The sequence below is a fragment of the Musca autumnalis genome, unplaced genomic scaffold (assembly GCF_047663935.1).
Source record: "Musca autumnalis isolate F117 unplaced genomic scaffold, ASM4766393v1 scaffold_5, whole genome shotgun sequence".
NCBI lineage: Eukaryota > Metazoa > Arthropoda > Insecta > Diptera > Muscidae > Musca > Musca autumnalis.
Window position 1 is genome coordinate 77704794 of NW_027412088.1, and position 18642 is coordinate 77723435.

Below are 18642 nucleotides of genomic sequence, written 5' to 3' on the forward strand. Positions count from 1 at the left end.
AATTGATCTGGGAAATTTGATTATGTACTAGAATTTTAATATTTAATCAAATTCCCTTTCATTATTGAAGACATTTCTGCTAATAATTTAGAGGACATTTCCTAACACTCCATTTGTTCTTATTTCACGTAGATTTTTTATGAGACATAAACTTTAAATGCAAATATTTCAAGAATTCATCCGAATTGCAAGGCAGATTATATCCACATTTTTAACTAGAATAGAATTTTGTATTTTCAACATTAATTCTAGAGCAAATATATTTTTTATAATTATTAAGTATTACCGAAAGTAGAATTAAGACCACAAAACAAAAGAAATAAATTCAATAACATACATATTAATATAGTTTTTAACACTGAAAAACAGTCGTGCAGCTGGAAGGCAGGAAATGATAAAATTTCAAATGATTTCAATTTGCATTGGAAAGACGATTACTTCAAATTGAAATTTTTCATTATTTGCGCTGTAGCTTCATCTGAAGAACTATCTCCTTTTAAAGAATTAACAATTTCCGAGAGGGCTGAAACAGGAGGAAGTAATGCAATTAGTTGCTTCCCATAATACTTTATGTGCTGTTACGTACCTTTACGTTCTTCATTGGACATAAGCAAAGACAATATGGGCACCTGGTTATTTTTACTAACTTCTAGCAATGTTTTAGCTAAAGTCGCTTCCTTTGCGGGCAAATAAAAATCATGTAAAGTGCGTATGACATCGGTAAGTGTATCCGAATCAAAACCAGCACCAAGAATTTTACCCAAGTGATTAATATTAATACTTTTTAGATATTCAAATTTCTGTTGAGGTGACAACTCTTTCCAGTTGGAATAGAATTGGGCTGTGGATTTTGGTGTTTCGGGTAGGGGACGCTGAAAATGTAAAATCATTAGGATTATGTATTAAATGTATTCTATTTATTTGAAAACCTACTGTAGGCATAACATTATCAGCTACTGAATTTACTGATTTCGTATTTGAATTTGTGTTTTGTTTTTTCTCACATTCCAATTTATTGGAATCTTGTTCTTTGGCCTCTGTCGCAGTCTTCTTTATTTCATCCAATTTAGTTGATTTCTCTGCTTTAACATCATTTGTGGGTGTTTTCTTAACAATATTTTCTTTGTTCTCTGTGGCCTTGTTATCTAATTTTGGTTTTGTTTGCTTTGCTGTATTTTCTTTGGCCTTTAGTCTATCTTCGGGATTTTTAATTTCTTTATAGTAACCACAATTACTATTGAAGATCTTGTCGATATCTTCATCTGAGATCTTTAGATTTTCATGGTTTTTACTGTCTTTGGGACCAACAACATCAGCAATGGGTATGCGCTTTAAAGGCTTTGTAGAACGTTTGTATGCCGGTTTATCAATGGGTAAAATATCCACTATATTGCTACGCAAACTAGTGAAATTGGGTCCTTTGGTGTTTTTAGCTACAGTAGATCAAGGGAATGCAATTAGTTCTCTCCATATTACTTGGTTTTGTCACAGTTAACTTACCATTTTTACGTAAACGTTCATTGATTCTTTCCAAGCTACGATTTGCTTCACTATTTTTGGGTTCAATCATTAAGACTGTGGTACAATCCTTTAGGGCATCCATATTATTACCCAACGACTCATTAGCCAACATACGCCGATAGTAAGCTTTCACTGCTAGATTGTCGATTTCCGTTGCCCGGTCACAATCATCAATGCATTCATCATATCTAAAACATTCGCATAAGTGATATTTATTAGTGAATATGAATGAAATTGAGCTGGCAAACACATTGACAACTTATAAAACAATTTCCCATAAAGACTCCAAAAGGTACAAGGGGAGATTTCTCTCATGCCAAACGAGTACAGCCTCATAGGACTGTGATGACTCAAAACGCAGCAAATATAAGAGGTTTAGTGGAACTTTAAGCAAATTTAAAATAACACAAGTAAAAAAAGTATCAATCGGCTTTGCCGACAGAGATATACCCTCAGCCTGTGTGAATTGAAACTTTCATGAAGACCGCTATGGAACAATTCTGAAGTAAAACTACATTTGGACAAAATATTAGGAGATCCAGGAACAAAGTTCCTTTAACGACCCTTCGCAGAAAAAAATACAAAAATGTCCAAGTTGTCTTAAGTAGACGGCCTTCGGCCGGGGATTTAAAACTTTCTCCTATGGACAGGAGCGAATTTGGGCTACGCGAACAAACTTTTTTTAAATCGTAAATATTTCCCCAAGTAAACAAGGGAATTTTCGGAACTTCGGAGGCTTAAATACATCTTTGGAATCGGCATGAAAAGCACTATCTGTGAGAAAGATATGATCCGTTCAACAGATATAGCGCGTAGCTTTTTAGTGGCATTTTTTAACTTTTGGGGGGAAGTACCGGAAGTTGCGTTCCAACCAATTCACATGGTGTCAAAGGGATTTTTGAAGCTTTCAGGCTATTTTCTCAGGAGGTATGGACTTTCCCCTGATGAAACATGTCCGTCGTAAGCAGTAGAGTTGTATAGTTCACGAACGAACTAGTTCAATTGAACGATTCATTGAAAAGAGCGTATGAACTAGATCAGTCGATATAGTTCATTATAGTTCAATAGTTCACTGAACTATAAGTTCACTGAACTATAATCAGCCGGTGACCGCACGATCAACGAACGATTCACAATCTAGTTCAAAATGTCGTTTAAGGGATGTCTTCGTAATGTGATAAGTTTGTTTATGTTTTGGACCATGGAATAGCTGTCCGCAAATGAAGATTTCTACAAAAATATAGAGACATAACATATTACAATATGTCGAATTCATTACCTAATGAATCTGCCTGTTTGGATAAAAAAAAGGGAAAACATGAAAAGAAACACATACGCACAAAGCTTTTTCTCAATGACAATTTCTATATTTTCTATATCTTAGTCCCAATTTACATTAGGCGAGTTTACTTGCGGCAATTGTCAGTTTGTAGGTAAGAGAGGGTGCTGAGAGGCAAAGAGTTACCATATGACTCACCTCTCTCTCCTACAAAATGACAATTGCCGCAAGTAAACTCGCCCAATGTTAGTCCCAATTTACATTGGGCGAGTTTACTTGCGGCAATTGTCAGTTTGTAGGTGAGAGAGGGTGCTGAGAGGCAAAGGGTTACCATATGCCTCACCTCTCTCTCCCACAAAATGACAATTGCCGCAAGTAAACTCGACCAATGTAAATTGGGACTTTGTCCCAATTTACATTAGGCGAGTTTACTTGCGGCAATTGTCAGTTTGTAGGTGAGAGAGGGGGCTGAGAGGCAAAGGGTTACCATATGCCTCACCTCTCTCTCCATCAAACTGACAATTGCCGCAAGTAAACTCGCCTAATGTAAATTGGGACTAAATTGGGAAATAGTTCTATATTCAATAAAACTATAGCTCTGTTCCAGAACTAAAAAGTTTTTACAATTTTTACCACTTTTACACATATTGCGTTCCCGTACACAAAATTTATATGAAAATCGTTTACGACTTTTACAACTTTTACCACTTTATAAAGTACGGGAACAGGCCATATGTAAATGTAATATTTTTGTTATGGAGTAGTTAAATTATATTAGTCTTTTGTTTGTTTGTATTCGGTGTATGTATGCGTTTTCATCAAACGATTCTATTAAGAGAACGATTGAACTGGACAGTGAACTATGAACTAGATTACAGACCTAGTTCAGTTTAAAGAGCTGAGCTATTAAACTAGCTCTTTCAAATGAACTAGATTGTACAACTCTAGTAAGCAGGGCAGTGAACACAAGTTCTTACCACAAAAATCAAAGCAATTCGAGCACAGGTCCTAATCTGATCTATTCCGAAATTTTGTGTGGGAGGTACCCGAAGGAGTGGACCGATTAAGTCCATATTGGAACCTCATCTAAGTCTGCAAGAAATTTTACGATGTGCAAAGTATGCACAAATTATCCGCACTTTTTTGGGAGAGGTACCGGAAGGAATGGACCGATAACCCATCTTCGAACTTAAACTAATTTTGGACAAAATAATACCAAAACCAAATTTTGGACTGAATCGCTTGATCCGTTCGAGAGTTATCGTGCGCTCCAGCCAGACGGACGGACATGGCTAAATCAACTGCAACTTGTCTGAAACGGATTTCGCCCAAACATACTTGGGGTCTAAAACCATTGTTTAGATGTGGTACATTTTGTCCGTATGAAAGTGTATATACCCTCGTTAGCATAAATGCTGAGAGTATAATAAAATTAATAAAATTTGTATCGAATTCCATAGCAAAGTGTCCGTGCCAAATGCTTAAATACTCAGTTTTGCAACTAACCACGCGAAACAAGAGGTAGTCGATTGGATTTAGCTGGGGAGGCAGTTAAACAGATGAAGGGTATTGTGCACTCCTAGTCCACATACAGAACATGTATTGGGTATCGCACTGTTAATTCGGAGCCAATACGAGTTGAGGCGGCCACACCGTAGTTGGGCTAAGACCACTCGAGTCTGATTTGGTATAAAATTTGGTTCTCGTAACATTTCTTCCAGGCATAGTTCATTCACGTTCGAATCTGGACCACTATTTCCAAATATTTTCGAAAAACGCAGTTTAAGTCCGGAATTCCCATTAATTTTATTTTTTTTTTTTGCAACAGCTTGTCCTCTTTGCTAAAGTTTCTTCAGGGGCTAGTCAATATTTCCTGAGATAATGACTCAAAAGCTCTATAACAATTAAAAAAAGTACAGTTGAACCTCGATTTTCCGTGAATCGATTATCCGGGAACCTCCATTATCCGGGATAGATAAGAAATGTTGGTCTTATTTCCATTTTTTATATTATAAACTTTATTATTTTAGTTCTTTTAACATCTCTTATTGCTTCTGTGAGATCTAGGCTGACTTTCGTATCATCAGTTGCTTTACAAATGACTGAAAATTTTCGAAGTATTATGTTTCTTAACGCCGTTGCAACTAACAACTACGAAGCTACGTGTTTCAAAACAACAAACATACGCATTTTCAACGCAGGTAAAAAGCGACATGGACCCACCATTTTCAAAAATAAAAATGTTTGCAAAGTTTTCATATAAAGGACGGGCCACAAATTGTATTTTCTTAAGGCCTGGCTACATAAGCAGCCTCGCCTGCTTGCTTGCTTCCGATAATGGAATAAAAGAGAATAGGACAACCTAGTTCGAAATTTGCTCGGCCTTCTTTATTCTTTTATTTTTATTATGTCAGAAATAAAGCAGGAAAGCAAGGCAATCAGGCGAGGTAGCTTATGGGAACAAGTTGAGTTTAAGCATTAAGCTCGGATAAAATAGTAATTTTTTCTATAAAGCCGGCCTTCGGCAGGGGATTTAAGACTTTCTGCTATGGACAGGTGCAAATCTAGGGCACGGGAACAAAATATCTTTTAAATTGAAAAATTTTCTCAAGTAGCCGACATTTAACAAGGGAATTTTCGGAACTTCGGAGGAGGGAAGTATGGACTTCCGCAATATATATATATATATATCTTTAATTTTCGAATTTCATCTAAGTTTAACAGAAATTTTCCGATGTGCAAATTTTGAACCAAATCGGATCGAAATTGCTCTTTGACAGGGCTTATTATTAGCCACCGTTCTCAGAAAAAATTGAAAACGTTTCCACAGCCAGTGTTTTTGTACTGATTTCAACGATATATATTTCCGGGAAATGTATAGTTCCCGAGATATGGCCATTTGAAGTTCCGAAAATTCCCTTATTTAAAAGCCTTCTGCTTAGACAAAAAATTAAGAGATATTTTGTTTCCGTACCCTAGATTTGCTCCTGCCCATAGGCCGAAGGCCGGCTATTTAAAAAAATTACAATTAAAAAATAATTTTTCCGGTAACGGTAGCTAAACTTGACAAGTTCCTTTGACAGTATCAATATATCAGTAGGTATATACTCTTCTAAGCAATCAGCCAGAGGGTATACAAATCTGCATCCATTATAGAACGGAATTTTGCTTGGGATTCGTTACTACTTTTTTGCCATAAATTAGTAAAGCATGAACATGCATTTGTGTACATATATAGTAACGCAAACTCTTCTATTGCTATACTAATTTATAAACAAAGATGCGACCATGGCAATTAAATAACAATTCATTCAAAGTTCAATATAACAACATTTATCTATACACCTTACCTTTCCAATTTCAAATAACACAATGCCCGATTGCAATAGTAAATGGCATCGTCGGGAAACAATTCAATTGCTTTGTTATACTCCTCAATGGCCATATCATATTGACCCAATTTAACAAAATTATTTCCACGATCTTTAATTTCATTTGCTTCCTTGTGCTTCAATGCCATGGGATCTAGGGTATCCACTTTTTCAGTTGGTGATTCCAATGACGGTTGATTTCCCTTGCCACCGCCGGATAAATCATTTAGCTTTTGCCCAGTACCTTTGTTACCAGAGGCCAGCTCTGTAATGTGACTTCGGGGTAGTGGCATGGTGGTATTTAACTAAAAAGCAAGAACAATATAAATTAAAGTCCTACCAATTTCCAAACAGACTTACAATTTTATTATCACCAGCATCCTCATTCTGTAATTTCTTCTCCTTATCCTTAATTTCTTTTTCCCAACTATACAGATCATTCATGGCATTTTTAATTTCTTCTGCATTTTGTCGTACTTGCTGGGTAATTTCAAATGAATTTCGGGCTGTTTCCATTGCTTGCTTGTTGTGTCTTCCTTTTGGCCTTTAGTGTTTGAGTTTTTTTCCTTTGTTGAAAATTGTTGATTTGCTTTGCTTCAAAGTTTTTTATTTTTCGCGGAACGTATGGGGAAGCAGCTCAGTTCGAGTTGTCAAAAAATTCTATTGTTATTGTTTTTCTAGATTGTTTGTCATGCAAAAATTTTTTGGTATTCGTTTCATTGGACGTGTTACCGGGTAATCGTCACATGTTACGTTGCACGTAGGAGGCTGGTTAGTGAAACGTTTGTGTAACGTAGAGAAGGAATGGAAACTTGACGAAAGACGTGTGTCACTTCATGACAAGGGAGCATTTTAATTTTGTGTTAAAAGTTGATCAAAAGCCCTAGAAATATCATTGATATAAAATTTTGCACAAAGCATATCTTCTGTACAAGGATTAATCCTATAGAAAATAATGAAAATTGGTCCAGATTTGGATACAGCTTCCATATATATTCGCATCTGATATGAGACAAAAATGCACCAAAATCACTGAAATTTGACACATGCAACCTGAACTAGCCTAAAAAACATTGAGCCAGTTTTCAAACAAATCGGTACAGATGTATATATAGTCCCATATACATAAATATCATTCCAAAATTTTAGTTTTTGAAACTTACTTAAATTAAATTTTTCTCAATTCACGTGAGAAAAGCCGTGAATGTTTCTGAATAATGCAAACATATTTGATAGGTGTTGGTTTAAGCGTGTTCTACACGGCATGTATTTTACATATTTGTGCATACCAACTGTCACTTTTTACAAATCTGAATTTTGTACACATGGTGTGAACCATACAGAAATTTCAATGCATCAAAGTGTTATGTCCATGCATATGTATATTTTTCGAATAGAACGCGCTCTATTCTCGTCTGTACAACCAAAGGTAAACAGCTGTTTTGTTTGTAAGCGATATAGATAAAGAAAACAACAGAAAACGAATGAAAAATAAAATTTTGCCGTGCAGAAGGAATTACATATGGGCGAAAAAAGTGACAGTTGCTATGCATGAATATGTAAAAAACATACCGTGTAGAAACCCCATTAGTCTGATAAATAAGAGCCATGGCTATAAGGCGGAACAAAATTTAGTTTGAGTAAACCTTGCAATTCCATATAAAAATATTTCATATTTTAGTTGAGAAAAACTAGATTTTTTCGGAATGGCGCAAATATGCGCAACTTTTTATGATTGAATCTGATATTTGAGGCTCAAGCGCATAAAACATTAGAAGAAACTATGGTCGGGAAACGACGGGGAAATAGACTTTTTCACTATTGAAATTGTAGTAATCTTACAAATTATCATAAAAAATGTTCATAAAGAGGATATGTATCACCATTATTAAAGAGCAAAGATGTAAAATCAATCTGAAAATTTTAAATGCTAATCTTGTTCGGAGACTGTACAAAAACAATAAATCTTGAAAAATATAAATTTTCGCGAAAATAATGTCACTTTAATGTTCACCTAATTTCTTAGTTTTCGAAAATGTACTTTTTGTTTTCAGTAGGGCTGAGTTCAATCGACTCCTGCATTTGATTGGTTAATCTTACAAAGTCGAGGATGGTTATATCAAATGTAGAAAAGAGTCCGGTTGCCGTTTATCAACATTTTTTTCATAAAAAACGATTTTCATATTTTGAGTTTTGAGCAACTTTAAGCATATGTTTCCCCTCTGTGCGATGTGAAATTTTTACCACAGGTAGGGCTTGCAGTGCTGATAACGCCAATTCAGGGCAAGAATTTCATTCTTCCCGAGATATTGGCTCCTTGGTTTTAACATAAGTTTAGTTAAAATCGAAGTTTTCATATGCTCTGTTCCTTTAGTCTCGGTCCACCCTAGAGTGATTTCATTGAAAAAATTGCATGAAATTATGCGTCTCTAGATCGACCTCCATGGTAGAGTAAAATCATAAAATTGCTGTAGTGGGGAATTGGATTTAAGAACACCTAATTTCATGAATTTTTTCAATGAAATTCACGCTAGTGTGGACCGGGACTTACGTGCCTGAGGTTACCATCTTTTACAATTTTTAGCCTGTAAAGTGTTCCCTTACTTTTAATAGCATACAATTTACATGAGAGCAGTTTACCACTTTTACCATTTTCTGCCATGGTAGAACAAGAAAAGGTAGCAGCAATACCCAGCTGACTGAACTGGGTTGTGGTGTTAGTGTCAAATTTCATATGACATTTTATACATTCATTTCTATTTCGATGTACATTAGGGACATATATTTTTTGAGAAAAAAATATATCATTCGGAAAAAAACATTTCCCAGAAAGTCTTCTTCATATCACTGATATGTAACCTCCTCAAAATTCGAACGATAAGCCGCGCAGTAAATCCCCGCTTGTAGAGGCGATACAACGTTTGTTAATATGTGAGGTATTTTGTTAAAATTTAAAAAAAAAATAAAGCCCTAATAAACATGTGTTTCTTTGATTTCTAAAACAAAACATTGAAACAGCTTCTCCTTTTTCTATGAATTTCCAGCGACCCCAAACTTTTCTGCAAGAATTCTACTTTCTGCGAGAATTTATGCATTTAGTGGAATCACATCATTAAACATAAAAATTTAAAATGTAACGAATTTTCATTCATGTTTTCCAAAATATTCAACCAAATGTGAAAAATTATTAGTTTTTTAAATTCCAATAATTTATAGACATTTCCTTGTTTTGTTTACAAATACAACTGGCAGTAACGTTACAAACAAAAACAAATTCCTTTGTGGTTGTTGTTTGAGTTGTATTTGTTGTAGTATTAACTTTACCTTGTATTTGTTCTACCATGATTTTCTGCCACTGTTACCATTTTTAAAAGTAAAGGAACAGACCAATATATATATAGTAAAGCTGGCAAACCATCGATATTCCCAACATTAGATATTTTCGATATAATGTTTTAAAATATCGATTGCTATCGATAAGTTGTCATCGCCATTAATTTGGAGATGAAAATGCCGGAAATGTCAATCATTTTCTTGAAATTATGCAAAAGTAGTTCACAGTAATCTAAAGGCCTGGGTACATAAGCTGCTTTGCCTGGTTGCCTTGCTTTCCTGCTTCATTTTTGACATAATAAAAATAAAAGAATAACTGGGCGTTTACACAAGACAGACTGTCTGCAAATACAACTCTGATTTACTAACACATACATACATTTGTCGGCTGTCTCTCAGCTGTCCACCATTTTTTCGCAGACAGTAGGGTTAACAAATTGTTGACGTTTTTGTTACAATGTGTGAAATAATAATTGAAATGTGTTGAAAACAAAAGAACATGAACAAAAAGAAAATATGTGAACGGAAAACAAAAGGAAATCGACGATTTTCATTCATAATTTTACAACTGTTTTTGCAGTTGTCTGGACGCCTACGTCACACAGGCAAGTTTTGGGGTTTTGACAATCAATACATGTACCCAACTGTCCTGTCATGTGTAAACGCAGGGTAAAGGAGGCCGAGCAAATTTCGAACTGGGTTGCCCTTTTCTTTTTTATTCTTTTATCAGAAGCAAGCAAAGCAACCAGGCGAGGCAGCTTATGTACGTAGGCCTTTAAGGAGAATAAACAACTGCTTTTATTTTATAAAAAATGTCAAAAATACATTTTACTTTACCGAAAAATGTGTACGTATGACTACGGACTTTCTTTCTTACACACACATTACCGAAAAGCAGCGAAATTTCTATTTATTATAATATCGATTTATTATAATACCGATAATATCGATAGGCAAAACTATCTATCGATATCGAATTTTAAAATAATAATCGATATTATCGATAGTGCCATCGATTTTTTGCCATCTCTAATACAGTCAACCAAAAAAATCTACATACACCCTATAAATCTCGAGTTTTAAGGGTAAGGAAACATTTTTATGAAAATCCAAGTACATAGATCTATTTCATATCCCTAATGAACAATACTACATACAACAAAAATATATTCCATAATACAAATAACGGTAAATTCTATAAACATTAAAAAATTAATAGAGAAAAAGTGTACATACACCCAATGAAATATTAAGATTACCGTAAAATTTGTGGAATAAGCAATATAAATTTTACATTTTATTGCTTTATCGAATGTCTCTGGTTGTCTATGATATATTTTTGACAACATAGGAACATATTTGTGCTTTAATTCACGTTATTTAAGGTCAGACTTCGCGTATAGCTCGTTAAGGCGGACCCTTGCAGATATCTTTGAGTTTTTCAGTCTGGTAGTTTATGAAACCCCAGGAAATACAGTGGGACTAATTATTTTTAGATCGTAGAGAGCTTTGAAGTTGTTCTTATGGATAATATATGCTCCTGATCTTCGCTAAATATGCGAATTCCCGAGTTTTTCATAAATTTTATAGCTTTTACAGCATTCCAAGGGTCAAATTACAATTGGAATTACTTTGTAATACATTTTTGGACCTTAACTCAATCAGAAATGTACAAGATTATTATACAAACCCGCTCCTAAAGTTTCCAAAGTATCAAAATAAAAGCACCACTAAATAATGCATGGAATTTGTATGAAATTTACAGTGTTAACTAGTATGATCTCGTTTATGATCGTTAGGGTCACTTGAAGCGCTATAAATGTCGGATGCTTTTACATTGCTTATTCAATGGATGCTCGAGGATTGTACCAGACCTTATTACAAGGTAATTCGTTGGCTTCAGCATGTAATTTGCCCCTTGGAATGTTGCGAAAACTATAAAATTTATGAGAAACCTCAAGAATTCGTATATTTAGCGAAGCTCAGGAGTATATATTATCCACAAGAAAAACTTCATAGCGCTCTTGTATCCCAAAATTGTTAGTCCCACTGTATTTTCTGGGGTTTCATAAACTACTAGTCTGAAAAACTCAAAGAAATCTTCAAGGTTCCACCTTAACGAGCTATACGCGAAGTCTGACATTAAATAACGGCAATTAATCCACAAATATGTTCCCCAGAGACGTTCGCTGAAACAATAAAATGTATAAATTTTGCTACTAATTCCATAAATTCTACGGTAATACACATATTTCCTTGGGGTGTATGTAAACTTTTGTCCCCATCATTTTTTGGTTTTTGTAAAATTTACCGTTATTTGTATTATGCATTATACTTTTGTCGTTTCAAATATTTGGTCTGTTCCCGTACTTTATAAAGTGGTAAAAGTCGTAAAACTTGTAAAAGTCGTAAACGATTTTCATATAAATTTTGTGTACGGGAACGCAAAATGTGTAAAAGTGGTAAAAATTGTAAAAACTTTTTAGTTCTGGAACAGAGCTATTGTTTATTAGTGAGAAGAAATAAAACTGCATACTTGGAATTTCATAAAAATCATTACTTATCCTAAAACCCGAGATTTATGGGGTGTATGTAAACTTTTGTCCCTGACTGTATATATCGGACACCCAGACACATTCGCCAAAACAATAAAATGTATAAATTTTGCTGCTAATTCTATAAATTTTACGATAATACTCATATTTCCTTGGGGCGTACGTATACTTTTGTAAGTATAATTTTTTTGGTTTTTGTAAAATTTGCAGTTATTTGTATTGTGGAATATACTTTTGTTGTATTAAATATTGTTTATTAGTGAGACGAAATACGTATACTTATGTAAGACTGTGTAGGTGGATCGGCTGAGCGATCTGGTGCATCCATGCAGCTGGGAAAGTGGGTTTTGGCTAGGAGATCCAGAGTTTCTAGACCGGAGTTAGTCCATGTGCCATCATCCCGCTTGATACTGCCGATGGATTTGGGGTCCTTTGATAGTACTCTACGGAACCTGGCTACGTCCTTTACTCCCTCTATAGACTCGCTAAAGCAGACCCATGATCTGCGTTTAGCCTTCTTTATTTCGCTGTTGTACTTATTGAGAGATACTTTGTTGTTCTCCCAATCTGTGGACAACTTCTTTTTGTTGGCTTTGTTATAGAGCCTTCCGCTAGTCTTTCTGAGAGTATAAATATGGCTCCTGGATTAAGACGATGTCAACTTCTGATTTCTTGAGGGCTAAAAGAAGTTCAGCAGCAGCCGCTTTGCAGTGATGCAGATTAATCGAAGCGGCTGCTGCTTCGTTTCTCCATTACTTTCGTCCTAGGCGGAATCTGATCCACCCTAGACCAAAATGTTTGTTTAGTGTTTAGTTTAGTTTGCCCTCACGAGTCCTTAGGTAGGTAATCTTGCCCCTGAGTGTCTATTGACACCCTGATGGCAACACCTCCATTTTCCGGATTATGGCTGACCAGATTCCATGTGCTGGTCCGAAGATTGGGGTTTTGTCTGCTGAGTATAGTCGTATGCGTGCGGGATCCACAGGTGGAGGTGGCACCCATGCTGACAACACTCTTCTGAAAGGGACTTTTTTGACACCAACGACTGCCAGTTGACACCCCTCCCAGAGTTCGCCAAGGCCCTCTATCGTGGAAGTGGGAAATCCAGAGATTCCCTATTTTCACAACAGATGACCCTAACGCCTCTGTATGGAGCGGCACTGCCAAATTGGGTGTGCTTTGGAGGTTCCCCTTCGCCTGAAAACACGATGTCACGCAGACGAGTTTCGATAAGTATCCATCGATCCTCTCTGATTATCCAATCAGGGTCAGATCTATCGATGACCGCTGCTCGCAACTCGTCCGGCACCTTCGGTCTGCTCGTTCTTTTTCCCCTGCTGTTACTCTTAGGATGAGAACCGGAAGATTCCTTGTGGCCCAAGTTAGCTTGTGAGGCTGAACTGGCTGCGGCATCGTTCCTGTTCCCAGTCTTAGGGCAACCGCCTGGGGAGGTATGGATTTTGGGTTGTTGACCTGGAGTGGGTCTCTTAGCACTGGGGAGTGGCTCCTCCATTGACCTATCTCTCTTCACCGCACTTTTTGGTGGAGATGGATTGGGTTTGGTAGGTGCTCCCCCAGGTGCGGAGGCCGGTGTTCGGTCGGACTTCCCAGATTTGGAGCTCTTATGATTCGTCCCCTTCGACTTGACTGCCTTCTCCTTTGAGGTTTGTCCTGTTTGTGTGCCGGGACATCCCTTTTAAGAAAGCTTTGAGGTCCAAGGAGGCGAATCATTTAATGGTTTTCGGATCATGTCAGCATCGCTCCCGGTTTGGCCCTTGGGGGCTGTGGGAGTCGATGTAGACATTGACCTAACCTCTTCATTAGCCGTTAAGAGAGAAAGCTTACTGATATCAGGATTTCTCTTGGGTAAGTGAGGGTGAGATCTTTCGATCTTTCTCACTACTTTGACATTAATCTTAATCAGCTTACATTCTCTCAACGTTATAGATGAGGGTTCCCTGTCAATGTACTTCCTGAGGAAGTACATTGCTCTGTGGTACGTCCTCCTCTTTTTGGCCCATTGACTTGCTGAGCTGTCTGAGGTGGTGGGAGCTTTTTCAACCGGTATTTTTGCCGTAGTTCCTTCATCAACAGCAGCAAGTCCTTTTAAGGTAGCTGCTTCCACTGAGGCCGACTCATTGTTGACTACAGTCCCTGGAATGACTGTGGTGTTCATTTCGTCATACGATGAGCCGTCCTCGGCCCCAGTAGAATAGCTCCAGGAGTTTCCGGCATTGCTCAGCCAAACTGTCCGTACTACCGTCCCTTCAACTGTTGGCTGGGTTGCCCCAGACTTGGTACAAAATGTTGAATTTGAAGAGTAAACCTTAGGCATTGCAGTGTTGTCATCAATCGGATTTGTTTTCATTGTTTTTTTGTTTATATTTTTGTTCTCCATGCGTCATAGATTTAATGGGGAAGTGAGGTCCACCATGGCATAGCCCTCCTGTACCATGGCAAGGAGTTGACAACTAAGTCATTACTGCGTTGAGATGTCCAGGTATCAACGAGGCTCCGTTCTAATACAATTGGTACCCTAACTGCAAACTTTAATACACCGATGGGCACGGGTTCGCCTGACACCCCGACGTTAGGGGGTATCTAATAAGTAGGAGACCGCTACTTGGATAACCTTTGGTCGGTCACAGTTCCCCAACTCAACACTTCCAGAGTGTTGAGTGTGGAAACTGTGACCTTATGCCCCCGCATCGCGCCATGATTGTTATCCCTGACGGGGGATTATTTATTAAAGATTAGGGTCCTTTAAACATATTCTACAACTTTTTATACGAAAATGCTATTTAAGTTTACTAAGAAATATAAATAATTATATGGGTCTGGCCAGACTCATGTGTTACGAATGTGACAAAAAAAAAAATATGGGTATCCAACAAAGGGTAAACAACAAATCTCTCTGTTTACTTCTGGAAGGGAATTTAATTTCTCTCTATGAACAGCCAAATGAATAATACTAACCCTAAAAGTATGCAATACAAATGCGGAAAACCAAAATACTTTTCTAACTGATTGTATTTTATCCCAAAAACTTGGCATCATTTTCATACGAAAATTCAAAATCTAAATAAAATGTAAATGAATTTATGTCCTTTCCATATCGTCGCTATTAAGACATTCTAAAAGAGGCAAACATACAGATAAATACATATTTTGACTTCACCTATCATGAATATTCAATTTATTTCCTTGGAATAGGGGTTTCTTTTAATTTTGCGAAACAAAAGTCCTTTATCAAAAGATTGGCCTGAGGCGGTCATACATAAATAAAAAAAACCATATGAAATCCACAAACATACACATCATATTTATGACTTTTATCAGAAGATCACTAAGCAAATGTTGGGTGTTTCCAAACTGTTTTCAAAAAAGAATTTAGTTGCATTTGTTAAAAATATTTGGTCATAATTATTTTGTTGTTTTTTTCTTTTTTGTGTTTTACAGGAAGTGGTGATGGAAGTGTGTATAAATGTAGGAAGTAGATATTCTTTTAAGAGCGGGGAGATCTTGAGGAAAGAATAAATCATTTGATATGAAAGACATTCCACTGGAGTTTGTATATGCTTGTGTAGAGATGGTTTACACCACCATGAGCTAAATCTTGGCAGGACTATATTGGACGAATGAAGGAACATATTCTGGGCATATAAGCACAGCAGATACAGGTTTGACCAAAGCTCTTGTGAATGTATCACTTCCAATCTCTTTTACTAGTTAAGTTAGGGATAATAATCACTAACGGACTTATAACGGGTCACTGTAGGGTTAGATCTCTAACATTACAGTGGCGTCGAATACTGTAGATTATGTGGGTATGCAGAAGAAATGGAGTGGGTCGAGGCTCACGGCAGCGGATTCTTTCCACACACGAAACCGCATAACATCCGTGTTCCGGCCAGCGACTGCCACCTCAGTGTACACATATTTGTATTTGTATCGTTTTTCTGTATTGGATGAATATCCGGGAATGGCTGATCGGGATTTTTTTGGTCCGTGCCAGGACGGAGGAAAACCCAGGACCAATTTATATATGCTCAGTTTGTCACATCCGCATACACCATACTCAAACTTTTGTGAAATGCCAGGAGTGGGTGCATCTCAAGGGTTGTTCTGGGCTCGTCCATGTGAGTAAGGACTACGACAATGGCTATGTTCCTGCATGAACACAACCTCAGTGAGTCATCGTCGTCATGAGAATACGCGACTTACCCGCAGTCCCCCAACAACAGCTGTACAGCTGTAGACGCAGCACGTAACACAAGCCGTTGTTGTCCTAATCCCTGAAAATGCGTCCTTTTTGCAATTAAATTGCAATGGACTCCGAGGTAAGATTGAAGAAATATGTAGTGGGTTTCAGTATGTTCAATACAGACCTATCTCGTTTGAGCCTGGCTCTAATGATCCCTACAGATGTGGAACTGCCGAGGTAGAGTTACTGAACGTATACGAGTACATCCCACCAAATAAATAGCTGTACTTCAACTTATAGGCCACTAATGTTCGTTTGGGAAGATCATACCCGTCTGGCCTTTGGTAACTTTAATGCTCCTCAGGATTTACGGCATTCAGTCCTCCGAAACGACCAGAGGGTAATAGTGCTGACGGATCAAATTGACAGCTCTACGTTTTGCACGGCCAATGAGGACGCCCCTACCAAAATAAGGGGCGAGTGTCACATTTCACCAGACATAACCGTCGTATCACCGTAATTTCTCTTGGATCAGACCATCTCCCATAATTGTCTCCATCAGCAAACCGCCGGATTTCTTGCATCAATCATGGGAAAGCTGAGTTTCAAAGAATTCACTAATCACCGCCTCAGAGATCTGCACAACCATTCCGATATTCGGGTAGCAAAAAGGACGTTCCGAGACATCATCACTGCTGGAGCCGCTCGCCATATACCTGCTGATCGAATAGCCGAAGTTAGACCAAACTTCCCAACAGAGTTGACGGGATTAGCAAATCAGCAGGGAGCGGATACTGGAAGTCAACAGGTTGGTCTGTGTGCATAAGCGGAAAGAGTGGTTAAATCATCTGAAGAGTGGCAGCATTGGAGCCGGAATAATCGAATTTAGGGCAATGGTTAAGTCATTCTTGAACCCTGGAATGATGGAATATAGGACCTCAGTCACGTTGTGCGACGTTACGCTGACTGATCTGAAAAGGTGCGCATTTTATTTTAATCGACAGTTTGTCGAACACCCCGTTATTGACAGGGCGAAGAGTAGTCTCTTCTCACATCAGATCGCTTCCTGTCGAGGATGAATCATCGTAATTTGCAATGGATGATGTTGCGAATGCCATCAGGAACGATAAATCATCCAAAGCGTTGGGCTATGATGGAATCTCCATGGTAATGCTGAAACAGCTGATGTGCCGTGAGTCGAGAATCGCACTAAAATTCTCAATCTGTCGCTAAACACCCTCATCGTTCCCGAAGTCTGGAAAGTGGTCAGGGTGGTCCCCCTGCTGAAGTCCGGCGACGATGCCAGCAAATGAGAATCTTACAGACCGATTTCGCTTTTGTCGCTAGTAGCAAAGACCCTTTTGGCTTCAACCAGTGCAAGCCGTGTGATAGAACAGTGATGGTGGCGCTCGACTTATCAAAAGCCTTTGATACTGTGAAGCACTTCATGGTGTTTGAGGACATCGAGCACGCAACACTTCGGCCACGTTGGAAAAGTTTCATAATCAATTATATGTGTTGTACGTGGAATTCAGGAACAAGAAATCTAAGCCTCGTAGAGTGAAACACGGAGTTCCCCATGTGGTACGTGGAATTCTAGAACAAGAAATTTAAGCCTCGTAGAGTGAAAAAGGGAGTTCACCAAGGGTGGCTCTATATCTCCGGAACTGTTTAACCTCCACCTTTTCAGACGACATTGAGATCGTTACGGACGATTTACGATATTGGCGTCAGGCACCTTTCTTTATGTCATTTGTGACTGAACTTCTATTTGACTTATCCTGGCAAATGTCGGCCACTAAATCTACGGTCACTCTGTTCAACACATAGACGGCAGACATGAGAACAGAGTTGAATGTCATGGCCCCAAAATTCTAGGGGCCATATTTGATAGCATGTTCATGTCGTCTGCTCATGCCACAGCTATTTGCGACAAGCTGAGATGTACCCTAGCCGCAGCACCTGGGGGTGTAGTTAAAGAAATCTTGTTGATATGATATTCGTATTTGGTAAGCTATGCGGCGCCTGTTTGGTACGAGAATATAAGTGCAACGCGCCGCCCTGAGAACTGCAACAGGGTGCCTCCTCATGACTTCAGTGGAGACAAAGATTCTTCCGGTGCAGCAACTCAATGACATGCTTTTATGTTACGTGAGAGCCATCCTAATCACGATATGGTGGATAGGACCCCCACCCAGGCATGTCAGAAGGGGTCTTCATGATCTTGAAAGAGAGGTCCATTGTTACAAGGGAGATCCCCTAGATCAGCATGCCTATCAAGCAGGTTTGAAGCATTCACACTTATGCAGTCGCAGATTCCATAAACAACTGTCGTGTGAATGCAGTCCTCGGAGAACATCCCCCATATATCGCAGATGA

The 18642-nt window shown here is 38.0% G+C and overlaps 1 protein-coding gene across 1 annotated transcript; it reads right to left on the bottom strand.

The window, feature by feature from the left end:
• Window positions 1-208: 208 nt before the first annotated feature.
• spag (RNA polymerase II-associated protein spaghetti) lies at window positions 209-6964 on the bottom strand. The gene is made up of 6 exons (XM_073957036.1): window positions 6532-6964; window positions 6151-6476; window positions 1501-1709; window positions 934-1433; window positions 587-872; window positions 209-523 (listed from the first exon to the last, which is right to left on the bottom strand). Exons 1-6 carry the CDS (start codon window positions 6685-6687, stop codon window positions 435-437), a joined length of 1566 nt encoding a protein of 521 aa, XP_073813137.1. The 5' UTR covers window positions 6688-6964; the 3' UTR covers window positions 209-434.
• Between the last annotated feature and the right edge of the window lie 11678 nt (window positions 6965-18642).